Source organism: Aethalodelphis obliquidens, unplaced genomic scaffold (genome assembly GCF_003676395.1).
Source record: "Aethalodelphis obliquidens isolate GAN/ISIS:26980383/991018 unplaced genomic scaffold, ASM367639v1 scaffold20, whole genome shotgun sequence".
Classification (NCBI taxonomy): domain Eukaryota; kingdom Metazoa; phylum Chordata; class Mammalia; order Artiodactyla; family Delphinidae; genus Aethalodelphis; species Aethalodelphis obliquidens.
This window is the reverse complement of record NW_020837964.1, coordinates 1,901,159-1,920,451: the sequence shown is the minus strand read 5'-3', so window position 1 is coordinate 1,920,451 and position 19,293 is coordinate 1,901,159. Positions and strand designations below refer to the sequence as shown.

Genomic DNA, 19,293 nt, shown 5'->3' with positions numbered 1-19,293 from the left:
GTCTAGGTCTCGGTGTTGCTGTCAAGAGGTCTCATGCCCTGCTGACCCTCAGTCCTTCGTGTGAAGTCTGTCTTCTCTGGAAGCATTTGGGATCTCTGCTCACTGAGGTTCTGAAGTTTCTCATGACTTTGTATGAGAATCTTTCCTCCGTTGTGCAGGGTGTCTGTGAGCCCCTTCAGCCTGGACGCTCACATCCTCCAATTCTGGGACGCTTTCCCATCTTACATCTTTGGTAATTTTCCTTCCTTGCTTTCTGGAACTCCTAATTTATAGATTTGGGGCCTTCTGGGTGACTCATGAATGACTCTAATTTTCTTCTCACTATTTCTCACTACTTTGCCCGCCTCTTTTTGTTCTAGTTTCTGAAAGGTTTCCTTGGATTTATCTTCCAACTCACTTATCAAAATTTTTATTTTAGCCATCACATTTTTAACTTCCAGGAGCTCTTTTTCTCTGTTTCTTTTTTCTTTTTCCTTTTTTATTGCCTTTGATTCTCATTTTGAGGATACAGTACCTTATCTCTGTGAGGATTTAATGTTTGGTATCTATGTCTTCCACACCCTGCATTTTTCATGATTCCCTCCAATTTTTTCCGCATTTACTTGTATGTTTTGGTCTCTTTCCTCTTGGAGGCTTTCTCCAAGTGCCTGATGACCCTGGGCTGTTCACTTATTGCAGTAAGGTACCAGAAAGCTGACTGAAAGCTCTGTGCAGGCTTCACTGCTGGCCTGATCCCGTTTCTCCAGAGAAATTCTCCCCACCCTGCCTGGGTGTAGGAATTCCAGCCGCCAGCACCTGGGTGGGCCGGGGAAGCGGGCAGGGTCTCTGTTCAGAGTGAAGACTTCCTCCTAATAGTCCCGGGTCTGGTCCCATGCCTCCCCCCATGCTCCTCACCTGCCTGGGTCCCCTGGGGCATGGTTTCCTGGTTCACGCAGAAACTTCCTGTGTCACGCAGGAGGGGAGAAGTCTCTCTTTTTAATTCACGATTGATATGTTCTTGGCACCTGGCTTTCTATCTTTTCTCTAGATTTCTCCTAACTTTTAGTTCTTATTTATATAGTTTGTAGGTCGCCTGGCTGGAGACTGAGAATCCTGTATTAGTTTGCTAGGGCTGCCGTAACAGAATGTCACAGACGGGGGCTTAACCAGCAGCTACTTATTCTCTAGCAGCTCTGGAGGCTGGGTTCGGGCTCTTCTGAGGCCTCTCTCCTTGGCTTGCAGACGGCCACCCTCCTGCTGCTTCTGCACATAGCTGTCCCTCTGAGTGCACTCCTGGCGTCACTTACAGGAACACCAGTCATACTGGATTAAGCCCCCCCTTCCCCCCGCCATGGTCTCATTTTTTAAAATGTGGTAAAATACACGTAACGTAAAACTTATTGGGGCTTCCCTGGTGGCGCAGTGGTTGAGAGCCCGCCTGCCGATGCAGGGGACACGGGTTCGTGCCCCGGTCCGGGAGGATCCCACATGCCGCGGAGCGGCTGGGCCCGTGAGCCATGGCCGCTGAGCCTGCGCGTCCGGAGCCCGTGCTCCGCAACGGGAGAGGCCACAACAGTGAGAGGCCCGCGTACCGCAGAAACAAAACAAACAAAAAGAACCTTATTATATTCACTGTTTTTAAGTATGTGGCTGACTGATATTCAATATGTTTATAATGTTGTGCCACCACCATCACCACCATCCACCTCCAGAAAGCTTTCATCTTGTAAAACTGTACCTCTCCACACCCGTTAAACAATAACCGCCCTGCCCCCCAGCACCCACCACTGTGCTTTCTGTCCGATTTTTAACTACTCTAAGAATCTCAAATGTAGCATCGTACAGTGTCTATCGTTTTATGACTGACTTAATCTCACTTAGCATAAGGTCTTCAAGTTTCATCCAGGTTGTAGCCTGTGTCAGAATCTCCTCCCTTTTTTATTTTTAAATTTTTATTTATTTTTATTTTTGGTTGCGTTGGGTCTTCGTTGCTGCCTGCGGGCTCTCTCTAGTTGCGGCGAGTGGGGGCTACTGTTCGTTGTGGCGTGCGGGCTTCTCATTGAGGTGGCTTCTCTTGTTACAGAGCACAGGCTCTAGGCGTGCAGGCTTCAGTAGTTGTGGTGCACAGGTTTCGGTAGTTGTGGCTCGCGGGCTCAGTAGCTGTGGCTCGCGGGCTCTAGAGCACAGGCTCCGTAGTTGTGGCACATGGGCTTAGCCGCTCCGTGGCATGTGGGATCTTCCCGGACCAGGGCTCGAACCCGTGTCCCCTGCATTGGCAGGTGGATTCTTAACCACTGCACCACCAGGGAAGCCCCCTCCTCCTTGTTAAGGCTGAGTAATAGTCCATTGTGTGGATGGACTGCATTTGGTTTATCCATCATCTTTTGATGGGCACTTGGGTTGCTTCCACGTCTTGGCTATTTTGAGTAATGCTGCTGTGAACGTGGGTGTACATGTACCTTCTTGAGACCCTGTTTTCAGTTCATATGGGCACATACATGCCCAGAAGGAGCCATCAAGTGACAAATGGGTTCAAGGAAGGAGGGAGGGGTGTATCGGGTGCCAGGGCCCGAGGAGCAGACGCCTTCTCCTTGCTCAGAGGGAAGAGGCCCAGCTGCTTCTGTCCACAGCCCCTGTCTCGTTTCTTTCTCTGCATCTTCGGGCAGGTAGTAGTCGTGTGACCTTCACCTCCTCCCTCCTAGGAGTCCAATGGCATCACCTTGTCAGGGTCCCAGCGACCCAGGGGGAGAACATGCTGGCCAGGGGCAGAGTCTGACCAGGGCCTAGTCATCTGTGCCCCCAGGCCAAGCCAGGTCAGTCCAGTTGGATGGGAGGTTTCTGGACGGGAAGGCTTGGGCCGTGGCAACGGCACCTGGGTGTGTGAGCGCCGTGTAGGGCCAACCAGGAGAAGGGGTGGTTCAGCCACCTCCAGGCCTGAGCCCCCGTCTGCTGCGGGCTCCAAGCCGCTCCCAGGAAGAGCTCCCCCGTCCAGGGCTTGGCCTCTGGAGGTCACCGCATCTGGCCACACTGACCTGGCCCTCTCCTGGACGTATGGCAGAGGCTGCGTTGTCCCCAGGCTGGTCCCCTGGGCTCTGTGGTGAACGCGTTGGGATAACTTCAGCGGGCAGGCGGGGGCTTCAGAGGAAGAAAATAAAAGCGTGCGAGAGGCGTGTGGGGCGCTGGGGAGGCACGAGTGACTTGGCTAGAGCCAACTGTCCACACTGCCCAGGATGCCGGCTGCAGGGGTCGAGGCCCAGATCTCTGCTGGCTGAGGGCGCGGGGTGGAGTCGGCTTTCGGACTTGGACCCGGTGGTGTCCTAAGACAGACAGCGCCGGTGCCCGCAGTGTGCCTGGAGCGATGGTCTCGGTGGCCCTCAGAGTGGGTCCCCGAGCACAGTGTTGGCTTCACCGGGGAGCTTGTCAGGAATGCAGAGGCTCTGGCCATGCCCGCCCGGCTGGGTCAGGAGTTCGGGGGGTGTTAACTCGCCCTGCAATCAGGGACACTGCCACCACCCAAGCCTGAGACCCGTCGGTGGTCACATCTCATTTGCTCTTCCCTACGAGCCCGGGTCACTCCAGTTGGCATCTTACAGGCCATGTTTAGGGAGGTTGGGCCTCCCTAAGGCCCACTCAGATCTCCTGATTCTGGGTTCCGGGTGATGGGGACAGAGGGGTCGTCCCTCATCTTCATGGCGATGGGCACGTGAGGTGGCAGTGGAAGTGGCAGAGTCCCTGAGAGGGTCACCTGCGTGCAACCCTGCCCTCCCAAGCGTACCTGGAAAGAAGCAGGGGTGTCCCCTTGACGATCTGTCCGCGTCTGGGCGTCTCCCTGAGAGGGGCAGCCACGGCTGCGGGGCCCGGGGTCGGCGGAGTGCAGAGTGCAGGCAGGAAGTTGCCCCTGCCCTGGGGGCTGCACCGGCCCAGAAAGACCCCACAGCGCCGCAAGGGTGGTGCCCTGTCGGGCTGTGCGTAGTCTTCTCTTTGCGCGAGGCTGGCTTCTGTCTTTCCACATACAATCTGCTTGGGGTATGAAACAAAGCAGTGGATTTAGTCTTTTGCAAATAACCAGCCGGATTCAATGGAACCACCATGGGGAATCAGGGCCTTGAATTCAACCTTTTGTCTGGTGGCCCCAAACAAGAAAGCAAGAGGCGGAGGAGAAAAGACTCTGGCCCAGTGGAGGCCGGCCCAGAGCCTCCCTTTGGGAGAAGCTGTCTCCTCGCTGAGGGCCCGCGTTCTCTCTCCTGCTCTGCACCAGCCCTTTGCTCTCAAGCGGCGGGGCCCAGCTACCCTGGCCGGTCACGGCAGAGCTGATCTGGAGCGTATTTCTGTAATAGCAACGTCCATGTTTCTTACCGACTTCAGCTCTAAAATCAGAGGTGTGTTCCGACCGGGAGCAGAACCGCAAATATGATAAAAACTGCAAGCTGCAAGCAAAGCCAGCTCAGCGGCCCTGTCACGCCGCGTGCAGGAGGCCATGCCCACTGCTGTGTGTGCCTGGGGGGTCACGCCGCGTGCAGGAGGCCATGCCCACTGCTGTGTGTGCCTGGGGGGTGGGCACAGTTATCACCCCATTTCACAGGTGAATAAACTGAGATCTGAGAGGTGGAGTGAGGTCCCCCCGGTCGTGGGTGGGTGGAAGGGCCAGCTCTGGACTCAGGGCTCCTCGCTTCTGGCTCTCCTCTCCCGAGGGTCCGGAACCGCCGGCAGGCTGGTCCAGCAGGGCCCCGTTGGCCTCAGGAGTTTGTTTCAAAGCCCCGTGTCCCTCACTCTACTCTCAAAGCGCCTAGAACGGGTCCAGCTCATCTTCTATCTTGCTTTGGGATTTGAAATTATATATTTCTCACTGTTTCCGTTCATTTTTGTGTACCGGTCATTAACCATCTTGTCTTTTGTAAGTGACCTGAAATGTCACGTAACGCACAGCTCGCCATTTTCAAGTGAACAGTTCAATGGGATATGGCACGTTCACAACGTTGTGCACCCACTTCGCTCTAATTCCAGGCCGTCATCTTCGTCACCCCAAAAGGAAACCCCGACCCCGTTAGCATCACTCCTGTTCCCCCTGCCCCAGCCCCTGGCAGCCGCCAGTCTGCTTTCTGTCCCCACGGATCTATCTGTTGAGGACCTGGAGTGATGTATGTATTTTAGAGCAAAGGCTGGCTGAGTAGCTATTAGCTCCCTTTTCCTCACCATTCGCTCTTGTCTGGGCGCACCCTGCGTGCACATTTCTGACCCTCTCCAGCCTCTGCTAATCTGTTCGGGGACCCCTGGAGTCACGGAATTGAGGAGTAATATGCCGAGCAGTTCTTTTCGCTGATGTGGAAACAGACTCGGAGGCCGTGGTTGGTTCTGGTCACTCAGGTCTGCAGGGGCACAGTGTCGAGGCTTGTGGAAGGCCAGGGTGGCAGGACCCGGGAGCTCAGAGTGGGAGAGAGGCTCCAGCGCCCACGTGGGACCCTTGTGCTGCCTGCTCCGTCTCTCAGAGAAAGCTGGTGTTTGCCTTTGTCTCCGTTGATGTGATAGACTGTGCGTTCCCGTCTGGAAGGTGGGAACGATGCTGTCCAGCCTGTAGAGACGTGGGGAGGATTCTGTGATTGGGCAGGGTGGCCCGCTTCCCAACACCTCCCCGTTATCACCCCTTTATCTGAGGGAGGGAACGTGGGCACTCATTTTCTCAGGGGTGGGGTCCGCCGCACCGCGCAGGATGCCAGCTGTTGCTCCCAGTCTGGCACCCTCAGGACGAGGTGGGCAGGAGCTCACTGGGTGCAGAACCCGGGTACGACTGCGAGCCCTGGGTTTGAATCCCTCCGCTTTGGCTGCCTGGCCCCTCTCTGAGCCTCAGTTTCCTCATCTGGGAGGTAAAATGCTGTTCACCCCTAAGGGTTGTTTGTTGTTGTTTTTTAAAATTACTTATTTATTTTTGGCTGTGTTGGGTCTTTGTTGCTGCGCACGGGCTTTCTCTAGTTGCAGCGAGCGGGGGCTACTCTTCGTTGCGGTGCACGGGCTTCTCGTTGCGGTGGCTTCTCTTGTTGTGGAGCACGGGCTCTACACGTGCGGGCTTCAGTAGTTGTGGCATGCAGGCTCAGTAGTTGTGGCTCGCGGGCTCTAGAGCACAGGCTCAGTAGTTGTGGCACACGGGATTAGTTGCTCCGCGGCATGTGAGATCTTCCCAGACCAGGGCTCGAACCCGTGTCCCCCGCATTGGCACGCGGATTCTTAACCACTGCACCACCAGGGAAGTCCTATCCCTAAGGTTTTGATGATGATGATGAATATTAGTTACCGTTAACTGAGCATTAACGACCTCCCAGCACTTTACACGGATTACATGGATTACCGCGTTTACGCAGCACAGCCACCGTCCCCATTTTACAAATGAGGAAACCGAGGCACAGAGAGTTAAAGCAGACATTCCCAAGGGCACAGATCCAGAAGGAGTGGAGCTTGGATTTGACCCCGTGTCTGCTCCACTCCTGACTCCTCCCCGTGCCCCCATATCCACGGCCTCCACAAGGCTGTCTGTGGAGCTCCTGTGCGTCCTTAGCTGAAAGCCCAGCCTGCCTTGAAGGGATGCAGGGGTGCTGGCAGGGCGGTGGGCTGAGTCTCTTCATGAAGGAGCATCCTTAGCTTTGGTCGGGGGGGCACCAGTGAAACCCAGGGTGACATCTTGGGAGGTCCCAGCTGGGGCATCTGGATTCATTCAGCAAATAAACAAGGGACACCAGTTAAACTTGAATTTCAGATCGTCAGTCAGATCATTTCTAGTATAAGTATGTCCCATGTAATATGTCTCTAAAAATTACTTGTTCATGTGAAATTCAGATTGAACTGGGCGTCCTGTGTTTTATCTGACAGACCTGTCGCCAACCCACAAGTGGGAGTGGCAGTAAGCTGGGGGTGAGAGGTCCCTGTAACAGCAGCCTACGCCCAGCTTGCACTGGCCACAGGGAGACCACTGTCCAGGCAGACGGGTCTGGCCTTAAAGGGCCAGCTTCCCGCAGGCCACCCACCCCAGGCAGGGGAGGGGCCGTCCAGGACCAAGAGGCTAGTCTAGGTTCCTTCTCACAACCCCAGGTGCAAGCCCTGGGTCTCTGCCCCAGCGTGGGCAGCTGCAACCTGAAAAAAGAAAGGGTGTAGGTGGGGGGGGGGGGGGGGGGGGGGGGAGGGAAGAGGGTGGGGAGCCGCACTCTGTGGAGTGTCATTTAATTTGCATAACTACCTATGGCAGGAGAAATTTAGACCCATCCCATGGGAGTCACACAGCCTATAAGTAGGGCAAGAATATGGGCCCAGTGCTGCTGAGTTTATTTTATTATGTAAAATACATAGATAGCTGGGCTTCCCTGCTGGCTCAGTGGTTAAGCATCCGCCTGCCAACGCAGGGGACACGGGTTCGAGCCCTGGTCTGGGAGGATCCCACATGCCGCGGAGCAGCTAAGCCCGTGTACCACAACTCCTGAGCCCGCGTGGCACAGCTACTGAAGCCCGTGCGCCTAGAGCCCGTGCTCCGCAGCAAGAGAAGCCACCGGAGTGAGAAGCCCTCGCACCGCAACGAAGAGTAACCCCCGCTCGCCACAACTAGAGAAAGCCCGCGTGCAGCAACGAAGACCCAATGCAGCCAAAAATAAAATTAAATAAATAAATTTTATTTTTTTAAAAAAGATACATAGATAACATAAAACTTGCCACTTGAACCATTTTTCGGTGCACAGTTTGGTGGCATTAGTCATGCTCAGAATGTCGTACAACCATCGCCTCTATCTATTTTCAAGACTTTCGCGTCACTGCAGACAGAAACTCTGTACCCATTAAGCAATAATTCCTTGCTCCCCTCCCCCCGCCCCATCCCCACCATCTACTTTCCGTGTCTCTGAGTTTGACTCCTAGGTATCTCATGGAAGTGAAATCAAATAGTGTGTGTCCTTTTGTGACTGGTTTATCTCACCTAGCAGAGTGTCCTCAAGGTTCGTCCACATTGTAGCAAATAGCGGAACTGCCCGTCCTTTTGAAGGCTGAATAATGTTTCATTGTTTGGATGGACCACATTGTCTTTGGCTATTGTGAATAATGCTGCTGTGCACATGGGTGTGCAATGTTGATTCTTTTGGAGATACCAGGCCTGCCAGTTTTCATGCCTTTAGGTGTCCTTGCTGAGTGGTCTTCCCAACTCTTCTTGGATGCCTCCAGCAATGGGGATCTCACTATCTTCCAAGGCAGCCTCATCAGTAGCCAATTTGTAGCCTGGATCTGTGTCCTTGTAGCTGCCCCTTATGGGCCCCATGAGCCCTGTTTGGAGCTGCTCACCCAGGATGTGTTTCTTCCTTCTTCTCTTCCACCCCCCACCTCCGTGTCTTCCCAGGTTGGGCATTCTGCCCACGTGGCCTGGGGAGCCCTGCAGGTCACTCCTGACTGCCTCAGCCTCTTACTCCTCCCATCGCCCTCCGCGACCTCTAAGAGAGAGAGAACAAAATCCAACCGTGGGAAGCAGGAGGGAAGGGTCTTTAAAAACACTATCAGTGGCAGGAATCATAAAATCACCTGTGGTCTGATGGTCTGTCTACCTCGATGTAAACCTCGCCGAGTTGCCCCAAGACAGGGCAGACCGTGGCGGCTGCGTTGCCCTCCCGCACTCAAGCTCACCCTCTCCTGTGTCTCCGCAGGGACCTACCAGGGCCAATGGGTCGGCGGCATGCGTCAGGGCTATGGCGTGCGGCAGAGCGTCCCCTACGGCATGGCAGCAGTCATCCGCTCGCCCCTGAGGACCTCCATCAACTCCCTGCGCAGCGAGCACACCAACGGCGCCGCGCTGCACCCCGACGCCTGCCCCGCCGTGGCCAGTAGCCCAGCCGTGTCCCGGGGGGGCTTTGTGCTCGTGGTGCACAGCGACTCTGAGATCCTCAAGAGCAAGAAGAAGGGGCTGTTCCGGCGCTCGCTGCTGAGCGGGCTGAAGCTACGCAAGTCGGAGTCCAAGAGCAGCCTGGCCAGCCAGCGCAGCAAGCAGAGCTCCTTCCGCAGCGAGGCCGGCATGAGCACCGTCAGCTCCACGGCCAGCGACATCCACTCCACCATCAGCCTGGGCGAGGGCGAGGCCGAGCTGTCGGCCATCGAGGACGACACCGACGCCACCACCACCGAGACGTACGTGGGCGAGTGGAAGAGCGACAAGCGCTCGGGCTTCGGCGTGAGCCAGCGCTCGGACGGGCTCAAGTACGAGGGCGAGTGGGCTGGCAACCGGCGGCACGGCTACGGCTGCATGACCTTCCCCGACGGCACCAAGGAGGAGGGCAAGTACAAGCAGAACATCCTCGTGAGCGGCAAGCGCAAGAACCTCATCCCGCTGCGTGCCAGCAAGATCCGCGAGAAGGTGGACCGGGCCGTGGAGGCGGCCGAGCGGGCGGCCACCATCGCCAAGCAGAAGGCGGAGATCGCAGCCTCCAGGTAGGAGGGCGGGGGCGGCGCGGGGAGGCGCGGGGCGGTTCTGCGTCACGGGGCCTGGTTTGCTTGGTTGTGCTGCCCGGGTTGAGGGCTACACTGGTGTTTCTCAAACTGTGCCCTGCAGAGCCCTGGGGTTCCTCAGAGGTTCCCAGAGGTGCAGCAAGGAAATGGTTGATCTGAGGGGGTTCTGGGTCTTACAGCCTCCCCTCAAAGGGAGCAGACCTCCCTTCCTCTCTTTTACTTGTTCCGTATGCTGGTGTTTAATGTAAAACATTGATGGATAAAGATGGTGGCCGTTCTGCTTGGTAACATGCATAGGACGGCTGCGGGCTGAGAGAAGCATGTGCTGCCTCCACGGCCGCACTCCCAGGTGGGCACGGAGTGCCCACTGCTGCAGGGACGTGGGAGCAGGGTGGCAGCTGTCCCGGCCACCCCAGCCCGAGGCCCAGATTCCCCGATTCCCCATGGGCCCTGGATTCGGCACCAGCTGGACAGACCGGCTGTGGGCACTGGCCTGGGGCTCACTTGAGGCTTGGCACTGTAGGCCAATAGCTGTTCTGAATGGGATGCAGGACTTACTGCATTTAGGGTTCAGCGGGGCCACCAGGCCCTAAGCAGTGGCCCCAGAGCTGACCATTGGCGGGCTCCGTGTTGGATGTTGATGTGTCTTTGGTGTTGGTACAGGGGTGGGGGCTTCAGAGCTGGAAGAAGGGGCCCTGGGTCCCCCTGGGAAGCACAGAGGTGAGTGTGTGAGCCTGGGTCTGCCCCCCTCGGCTGTGGGCAGCGGGAACCTCCAGCCACAGCTTGAAGGAAGCTGCCCTATGGCAAGCCAAGGCCCCCAGGTGGCCATGCTCCTGGGTTCTAAGGAAACAGTTCCTAACTTGAGTTCATCGAGAGCTTCCCACCGCCGTCCCCTTTCCTGGGTCCAGGTAAGGCCCTCGGGTCCGCGCTGAGAGTCGTGGGGCCTGGGACGGGGATCTGGTGTTGCTCTAAATGCCTTAGGCTGCCCGGGCAGGAGGTGTTCAGGAGGACAGACGCCGAGTCTTTCTGGATGATTCTGTATTCCCGGCAAGGGGCAGGCCTGGAGTTATTCCAGGGAGACGCCCAGCTCAGTTACAGTTCAGGCCTTCCCAGCCTTGTCACTAATAAAACTTAAGCTCGTTCGGTTCTGGTCTCCAGTGACCTTTGATCCACACTGAAAGAACAGAAAAGGTGGCTGTCGGTTGTTGGCAGACTATCTGAGGTCTTGGAAATGAAACCCATTCCAAGAAGCTGAAGGGGAGATGGAATTACTACCTTGAATGTCGGGGTACCGCACCGCTCTGTTCACCCCTTCCTACTCCCCCAGAAGTGTTCAGGCCGCATGAACAGAAGCAGCATTTATGACCGCTCATCTGGTATTTTAAGATCAAATTTGGTTCCATAGTTACTTTTTCCATTATACATGTAACACTTGCTCGGTATGGAAAAGGCAGGGAGCCGCAGCCGCAGGGCGGGTCTCACGCGTCACCCAGAGACTCCAGCTGGCGCTTGGCGTATTTCCTTCCTTCCAGTAGTTCGTCTGTTTGTCATCTTTGTGTTTGGTTGCCTCATTGACCTCAGTGGACCCAAGGCACTTTCCAGGGCAGGGGGACAGTGTCGTCAGACATTGAGGTGCCTGTGAGGCAGAACTAGGATTTCATGGACAGTGTTCCCCGGAACTGACTTTAAAGTCCGACACCCGGGCGAATTTCTTGAGACTGGGGACAGAGCACATATCTGTGGGAGGTGTTTTCTGACACCTCCCACGGAAACTGCGGGGGGCTGGTCTTCACGAAGGAGTCCGTGGAGGTGGTGGTGGTGTGGGTGGAGCTCAGAGCCAGCTCCCTAAGGAGCCCCACCTGGGACAGCCTTCCCACCTCTCACCTGTGAGATGAGAGCGGCGGCTGCCCGCCTGCCGCAGAGGCCTGGGAACTTCCCTGACAACGGCTCCGTGTATCGGGTGCTGGCTCGCTGAGACGTCCAGCCTGGGCCCATCACTGCTGAGCAGCCCGGGGGAGGTGCTCGCTCTCTCTGGGCCACAGGTTCCTTGCGGAAGGATGGGATGGAGCGACATGCGGTGCCCTCAGCGTGTGTGGGGCCTGGCGTGCGCTGCTGTCAGCCTCCCAGGCGTCCCCTGAGCTGGGCTGGCCCCTCCCCTCCCGCCCCAGGCCTTGTGGGGAGGTGGGTGTGAATGCCACCCGTGGTGTGATCTCAGCCTTGCGGCTCTGTGGTGCCCGGGGTCACCTCTCGGAGGTGGGAGGGGACAGTGTCCTCGGTCACCACGACAGGATTGAGGACGAGCCTCCGTCCCAGGCTGTGGTGGGAGCTGCACTTGCCGTGTTTCTCAATGAGCTTAGATTTGAAAAAAAAGAAAGAAGAGAAAAGGAGGAGAAGGACCAGCGGCAGCTGTCCTGGAGAGTGAAGCCAGCGGATGCGGGCGGGTCGGTGCCCACCCGCCACCGCAGTGTGACAGTGGCCACGGCAGCCGCCTGGGGCTGTGGGGCGGCTGGGCCCGGTCGGGCTGCGGTCACTGTCACAGCCAGGTTCTGGCCAGGCGCGGGGAGCTGCGTCCTCGGGCCCCAGCCGGGCTCGGTCGCTAAGCCGCGTCAGTGAGAAGCGGTTTGGTGTGTCCTCGTCGTGATGCCTGGGACCTTCCCTGGAGGGCGCCTGCAGTGAGGACAGGGGCGCAGGCTTTCCTGGGAAACGGCGGTGGCACGGAGCTCGGGGTCTGAGAGGGGGTCCCGTTACGTCCGTTTCAGGGCGGACCGCACCTGTAGCTTCTAAGGGCTGGGCCCTGGCCCCGCCACTGAGATGGGTTCCCAGCATGGTTTCCAGCATCCCTGCCCCCGGTGTGCGCTGGGATCACCTGGGGGCAGACGCACAGGCGGCCCACCCCCGAGATGCTGAGCTCCTTGCTGGGGCTGCCACCTGGGCTTCAGAGCCCTTCGAAAGCTCTCCAGGTGATTCTCAGGTGCCCTCGGCACCCTCAGGAGGTGTATAACATGCAGATGGCCGGGCCCCACCCCCAGAGCTTCTGCCTTAGCAGATCTGGGTGGGGCCTGAGAACCTGCATTCCTGAGGAGCTCCCGGGATGCTGGTCGGGCAGGCCTGCCGCTCTTGTATCTCCAGGAGGCCCCAGGGAAGAGGAGATGTGCGCAGACATGCCTGTGAGCAAAGGCGGGAGGTGGAGGAGGTCCCTGCCCCGTCAGGGTCAAAGTGGGAGCCGGGGCTGAGGGGAAGGTGTGCCAGACAGGTCGGTCTGGGAGAGGCAGACGGCATCAGAGGCCCTGCCGTGCCCCAGCTGTGACTTCTCAGCGTCGTGTCTGCGCAGGAGCTCGTTTTGAATGAATGAGTGAATAACTGCTCAGGCCCCACCCCCTCACGTTGTCAGGGGCCCCGGCCACCTCCTTTGGTTCTGGGTCCTGCACGTGTGGCCCTGGCCACGGTGGGGCAGGGGACCACCAGGCCAGGCTCCCGAGAGGGCTGAGGGTCCCTTCTTGCTTCTCGGTGCCCGCAGGTTCTCCAGGGTGCGAGGCAACCCCGCCCCCCACCCCGGGGTCCAGCAAGGCAGCGTCTGCTGGTAAAGTTCACGGGAGAGAACTGCGAGTTCCTGTGGGTTTAGTCTGTCTCGGGGCCAGGCCCGCCCTCCCGCAAACACGGGCCAGTCCTGATCCGGGCGCGCTGCTGTGCCTCGCGGGTCCCCTGGCTCCACGGAGGGGAGGAGAGAGAAATCCACCGCCCCAGGGTCCTGCGTTGTGGGGATTATGTGACAACTCGCTGTCCCACCTGGACACCCTGCAGGTACCAGGTCCGCGCCCGAACGTGCCCTTTCAGAGGGGCAGGGGCTGGATGGTAGAACAGGCGCTCGTGTACCCCCCCACCCCACCCCGCCTCTTGGCCTGGTGCCCTCTGGTGCTACACCCGCAGCCTGGAGCTGGGAGCCACCTCTGCTTCCCGGGAGTGACCTCTGTGCTTGGGGCTGAGTGGGGAGCAGCTGCAGGCAGGGCGGCTGTGCTGCTCCAGGATCTCTTGCTCCCCGAGGGGCGGGCAGCCCTGGACGGCCCGGGTACGGGGGCAGGAGGTGGGGGCAGCCGGGGCACCCGCTTCTGCACGTTGAGGCTGCTGGGCGGTCGGGGCGGTGGACGGCATCGTGGCCCCAGGCCCGCGTGCGGCCGTCAGCTGACGCCCCTGTCTCGTGATGCTTTGCTGAGTGAGCAGAATCGCAGTGGGTGGAGCTGGGAGGGACCTTGACCAGACGTTTAGGTGTGGAAGATGACAGTTCTTGGCACGCGGGCAGCCGTTCCTCTCTCCCGCACCCACGGCAGACGTGGCTAATTGACGGCTGAGCTCAGAATCCTCACGCCAGGCAGTCCAGCCCTTCTGAAGGTCGGAGGTCATCCCTGGCAGCATGGTGGGAGAGTGGACCCTGCAGGCAGCGTGCCTGAGAGCCGGGCCCCCGTGCCAGCAAGGCAGCGCCCGGGTCTCAGAGCCAGGCAGTGGCCCAGGCGAGACTAGAGCTCACATCTCGGGCGCTGCCTACTGCCCTGTTCCTGTTCTCGGCCCCTTCAGACCTGCACCAGATTCTGGGGACCCTAACTGTGAATAGGGGGGTGCTGGCTGGCTTCCTTAAACTGCTGTCCAGATACAGCCCTGCCCCTGGGACAGGCAGGGTTTGGCGTATGAAACGGGTGAGGCCTACTCGGGGAAGGGCTTCCAAATCCCCAGTCGCTTTTTTTTCTTTTTTTTCCCCCAATTATTCCACATAAATGTACTGAATGTCAGGAACTACCTGAAGCATTGAATACAAAGATAAGTAAGACGTGGTTCCAGCCATTTAGGGAACTTAGTCTACAAGTTTAACATTTATATTAGCAGATATTCTGCTGACTTCAAGAAGGTCTTGTCTTGGTTTTTAAAAAAAAGAAATAAAAACGATGTCATTCTTTTTCTTACTGTAACGTTGCTGTGCGCAGTCGCTTATTTTATGCCCGGCCCTGCGTTGGCACCTGTCTGGGCCTCAGGGCGACCTGTTCGCGTTAAGCTTTCTGCTGTGGCGTCTCTGCCCCTGAGTTATGGATCTCCACCAGGCTGTCCCCAGAGCCCTGGGTGCAGGGGGACAGCGCACAAGACCCCCTGTGGGGTCTCCCAGACCCGGAGGGTGGATTATTGCCCGGAGATTGCCTGGGGCTCTCTAACTGGGGCATCTTTCCATCTTAAAGGAAACAAAATATCGGAGGATCTGAAAGTGGGGGGCGGGTAGTGGTGTATTATTGTTTTAAAATATGTACCTATCATTCCTTGTTAAAACGTTAAGAGTCATATATCCCTGTAAAAAATGTTAACGCAACGAGGCAGACCGGTATCAAGTAACCGTGTCGCACCGTGGGCTGTCCATCTCCTTAGAGGGAATCACGGTTTTTTCAACACGTGTACAGGTAGGTGTGTCACACCTACGTGATTCCCGGTTACGGTGATGGAATTGTACTCGACTTGTTTTATAGCTTGTTTTTCTTTTCCCCTCACTTTTATCCGGGACCGCTTTCCATGTCAGGTATGTTTCCTTAGCAGCTGCATCATATTCCATGGTGTGGAGGTACCACCGCGGTCCAACTTATTCTGCTAACATATGTTTCAGATGCACCCCATCTCTCAGTCTTACACACAAGGCTGCAGAGACTGTCCCCTGTCCTCCGCGCCGCACCCCCCGAGCTGCTGGCAGGGGTCTTTCTCACCATGATGCCACAGAGCAGGCATGGCTGAGTGACGTGTGCATTTAAAGATTATAGAAGCTGCTGCCACGTTGCCTGGCCAAAGGCTGCAGCAGTTTACCTTGGCTGGGTGGGAAGGCTCCGGGAGGGGGAGATGGGGTGGCCTTGAGTGACTGCTCTGTCATCGAGGGGTTTCTCCCTGCGGTAGGCCGATAACAGCCCCCCAAAGCATCCCCATGATGATAATTCCTGGAACCTGTGGGTGTGTGACCGTCTGCGGCAAAGGGGACTTGGCAGATACGGTTACATTGGGATCTTGAGATGAAGAGATTCTGCAGGATTACCTGGGTGGGGGGCCCAGTATCGTCACAGGGGTCCTTAGTAGCGGGTGGCAGGAGGTCAGAGTCAGAGCTGTGATGATGGAAGTGGAGGTTACGGTGATGTGGCCACGAGCCAAGGGATACAGGCGCCTCCAGACTCTGGAAGAGGCCAGGAAACAGATTCTCCTCTGGAGCCTCCAGAGGGAACCAGCCCTGCGACACCTTGATTTCGGCCCATAAGACAGGCTCGTTTTGGACTTCTGACCCCCGGATCTATAAGGGAATAAATGCATGGTGCCCTAAGCCACTGCGTATGTGGTGAATTGCTACAGCTCCGTAGGAAACCCATAGGCTCCCGGCTGTAGCCGAGGGTGGGGTATATCCCCGGTGTCCCCCTTCTGGAGCGGGCATGCCTGTCCCCTTCTCGCTCCCACCAGGCGGCCTGCTCTGCAGCCGTGCTTCCAGGTCCTGCAGATTTGGGCTCTCTGCGGCTTCCTGCCTCCGGGGGAGGGCCGGCCATGTGCCAGGACAGGCCTTCTGGTGGGCGACAGCCATCTGTTCCGGCTCTGCCCTCCCAACATTAAAAAAAAAAAGGAACAGGAGAGACTGGGGGAGTGGGGTGCTAGGTCCTGAGAAATGCCTGCATTGGGGACCAGCCCGAGGGCTCCCTGGGGGTGAGAGGCTGCTGCCTCTGGGGCCACGTGTGCCCCAAACTTGGGCTCCGTCCCGGAGATCCAGGAACCCTTGGCCTTGGGCCTGTGTCTCGCGTCTGTAAGGTGCTTCCCGGGGCCTGGCAGGTGTCGTCTTGGGGTGCCAGCTTCTGCCCACACCTCTGTCACCTCCGGTCAGCACGCGTGGGCTTGGGGATTCGGGCTGTCAGATGGGATTAGGATCGTTGCCCGCCTTGCTCTGTGCCACTTGTCAGACAGGACGCACGGGGCCTCTTACTCACCTGCAGGCAGCTTTCCCACCTGGCATCAGAAGGGCACATGGGGTGAGATGCCCTGGCCCTGGCCTGGGGTTCTGGGGCAGTTGAACCTACCTTCCACTGAACTCACCCCTTCACAAGAGAAGCTGTTGTCTCTCACACGGCCCTGGAGAAAGGGGTTCCCAAATGGTCTTGGTGACAGTAGGGATTTTTTCCTCTAAATCTAAACCCAAACCCTCCTGTTACAGCTGGAGCCGGTTTCTTTCCCGTCTTTGAGGGAAATGGTAAATGATTCCACTGTTAGTAGTGCTGTGGCCTCAGGCAAGGTGCATAAACTCCCTGGGCCTTCACTGTCAACTCTGTAAAATGGGTTGAAGAGAGCGTGTGCCTGGCAGGGTCATTGTGAAGAGTGACACATCACCAGGAAAGACGGGACAGCAGGCTGCCTTTGTCAGAGCAGGCGGGGGTGGGGGATATAGGGAAGACTCCCCTGCCCTTGACTCCTGGGCCGCCGTGGAGCCTCAGTCTCCCCACCTGAGTGAAGGGGCTCCCTAGGCGCGGGGACTGCCATATCCACACTGGTCAGATCTGAGGAGTTTAATTTGAGGTTTTTTTTTTTTGGCTACGTCGGGTCTTAGTTGCAGCGCGCGGGACCTTCATTGAGGCACGCAGGATCTTTCTTTGTGGCATGCGGGCTTCCCTCTAGTTGTGGTGTGCAGGTTTTCTCTTTTCTAGCTGCGGTGCGTGGGCCCCAGGGCGTGTGAGCTCTGTAGTTGTGGCGTGCGGGCTCCAGAACGCGTGGGCTCTGTAGCCGGCGGCACTCGGGCTCTAGCTGTCCCGCGGCATGTGAGGTCTTAGTTCCCTGACCAGGGATCGAACCTGCGTCCCCTGCATTGGAAGGAGGATTCTTTACCACTGGACCACCAGGGAAGCCCCTAATTTGAGTTTAAACTGAGGCGTTTCATCAGATGGAAGTTCAGTCCAGCCTGTGGTAGGTTACATGTTTGTTCCGCATTCCCCATGCCCTTGGCCATGTGACTGTGGTCCCTTCCCACTGGAGGCTCGGCCACGGGCTTTGTTTGGTCCGTGGGACCGGCCTGGAGTGACGGAGGGTCCATCCCAGGCTGAGGCCCTGGGACGCTCCGTGTGTTTCTGCTCACCCGCCTTGTAATTCTGCCATCGCCATGACAACACGCCCTGGGAGCCCCCATCCCTGGGGGTGAGGGACACTTGGGAAGACCTGATGCACGAGCAAGAATAAGTGATTATTTTAAGCCACCTACTTTGGGGGGGCGGGGTTGTTAAACAGCGATGTTTGGCATCACTGGCTCTACAGCCTTCAGTGGGTGGTTCTGGAGGGAAGAAAGGAGTGTCTTCACTGTGCCTGTCTGCACACACCATGGGCTCTGGGCCACACTGGACCTATTGGTCCTTTTTGGAAACACTCCTGGTCCTTTATATGAGTGTCCTGGGGCTGCTGTATCAAAGCGCCTCAAACTGGGTGGCCTAAAACCACAGAAATGTTCTCTCCCAGTCCTGGAGCCGGAAGTCCAAAGTCAGGGTGTTGTAGGGTTGCAACCCCTCTGGAGGCTCTAGGGGAGGGTCCTTCCTGCCTCTTCCAGCTCCTGGGGGCTCCAGGTGTCCTTGGCTGGTGTCTGCATCCCTGCAATCCCTGCCTCTGTGTCTGTCCTTCCTTCTTATAAAGACACATCACTGGACTTAGGGACACCTTCATCCAGTGTGACCTCATCCTAATTACATCTACCAAGACCCCATTGCAAATAAGGTCACAGTCTGAGGTTCCAGGTGGATGTGAACTTGGGGGTCTGCGCTCTGCACAGCTGCACCACGACGGCTGCTCCCGTGGTCATGAATGCCTTTCTTCCTCCTGCTTCACCTTGACCTCCTGCCTCTGGCGTCAGGCCTGCCCTCTAGAGGGCTTGGAGCAGAACTTACTACTCTCCTGGGTAGCCCCTCCCCCGCCCCAGTAGTTGTGTCTTTGGGTCTCAGGGTCTCATGTGCTCGTGGGTCGTGTGCCCCAAGCTCAGAGGCACTGCTTGTGCTTCCCCAACTTTTTCTAACCATGAACATCTTCCGTGAGAGGCTACCGTATCCTCATCTAAGGGGGGGGTGTGTGTGTGGGGGGGGGGACTTTGCAGATGGTTTGGCGGAATGGAAGGGGGTTTCTTTGGTCGCTGTTTGCCGACCAGGCTGTTTGCACAGTGCCCAGCCTCTGCTCCAGCAGGAGCTTCAGGCTTTGTCTGCTGTCAGCTTCCCCCATCCCCGCCGCCACCTCAGACTCTGTCCCGGCCTCCCTTTGCCTCTCCCAAGACCTATTAGTGGGCTCTGCCAGGTGGGGGGTCATCTTCTCCCAGCCTGTCTGGTACCCGGAGAAGTCATACCACGTGAGCATGGAAGTTACGGATTTGATCGTAACGGCAGTGAGTCAGGAGGGAGAAACGGAGGGAGGAACAGAACAAGATCGGAAATGGGAACATCTCACGCGTAAGCACCTCTCTGAACTTAGTTTCCATTGTGAAAAGACCTATGCGTTTTGCATAATGGAGCTCCTAAATGTATATATTTTAGGGGATTTTGAATAGTCATCTTGACCACTTGAGGTTTTCTCGAAACCTAAAGTCTGTGTAAAACGTGACTTGGCCCTATTAATCAGGACTCTGCTGCAAGCAATAGAATCGTAGCTCAAATTAGCTGAAGCAGAAGGGGACTGTAGGGGACTTCCCTGGTGGCGCAGTGGTTAAGAATCCGCCTGCCAATGCAGTGGACATGGGCTCGAGCCCTGATCCGGAAAGATCCCACACGCCGTGGAGCAACTAAGCCCGTGCGCCACAACTGCTGAGCCCGTGCACCACAACTACTGAAGCCCGCGCGCCTAGAG

The 19,293-nt window shown here is 57.3% G+C and overlaps 1 protein-coding gene across 1 annotated transcript in view; it reads left to right on the top strand.

Annotated features, from left to right (window-relative positions):
• Window positions 1–9,424, top strand: part of LOC113627363 (junctophilin-3) — a 33,651-nt gene extending 24,227 nt beyond the window's left edge. The window contains exon 2 of the mRNA XM_027119902.1: window positions 8,643–9,424. Coding sequence (XP_026975703.1) covers window positions 8,643–9,424 — 782 coding nt within the window. The remainder of the gene's footprint in view (window positions 1–8,642) is intronic.
• Window positions 9,425–19,293: the final 9,869 nt, after the last annotated feature.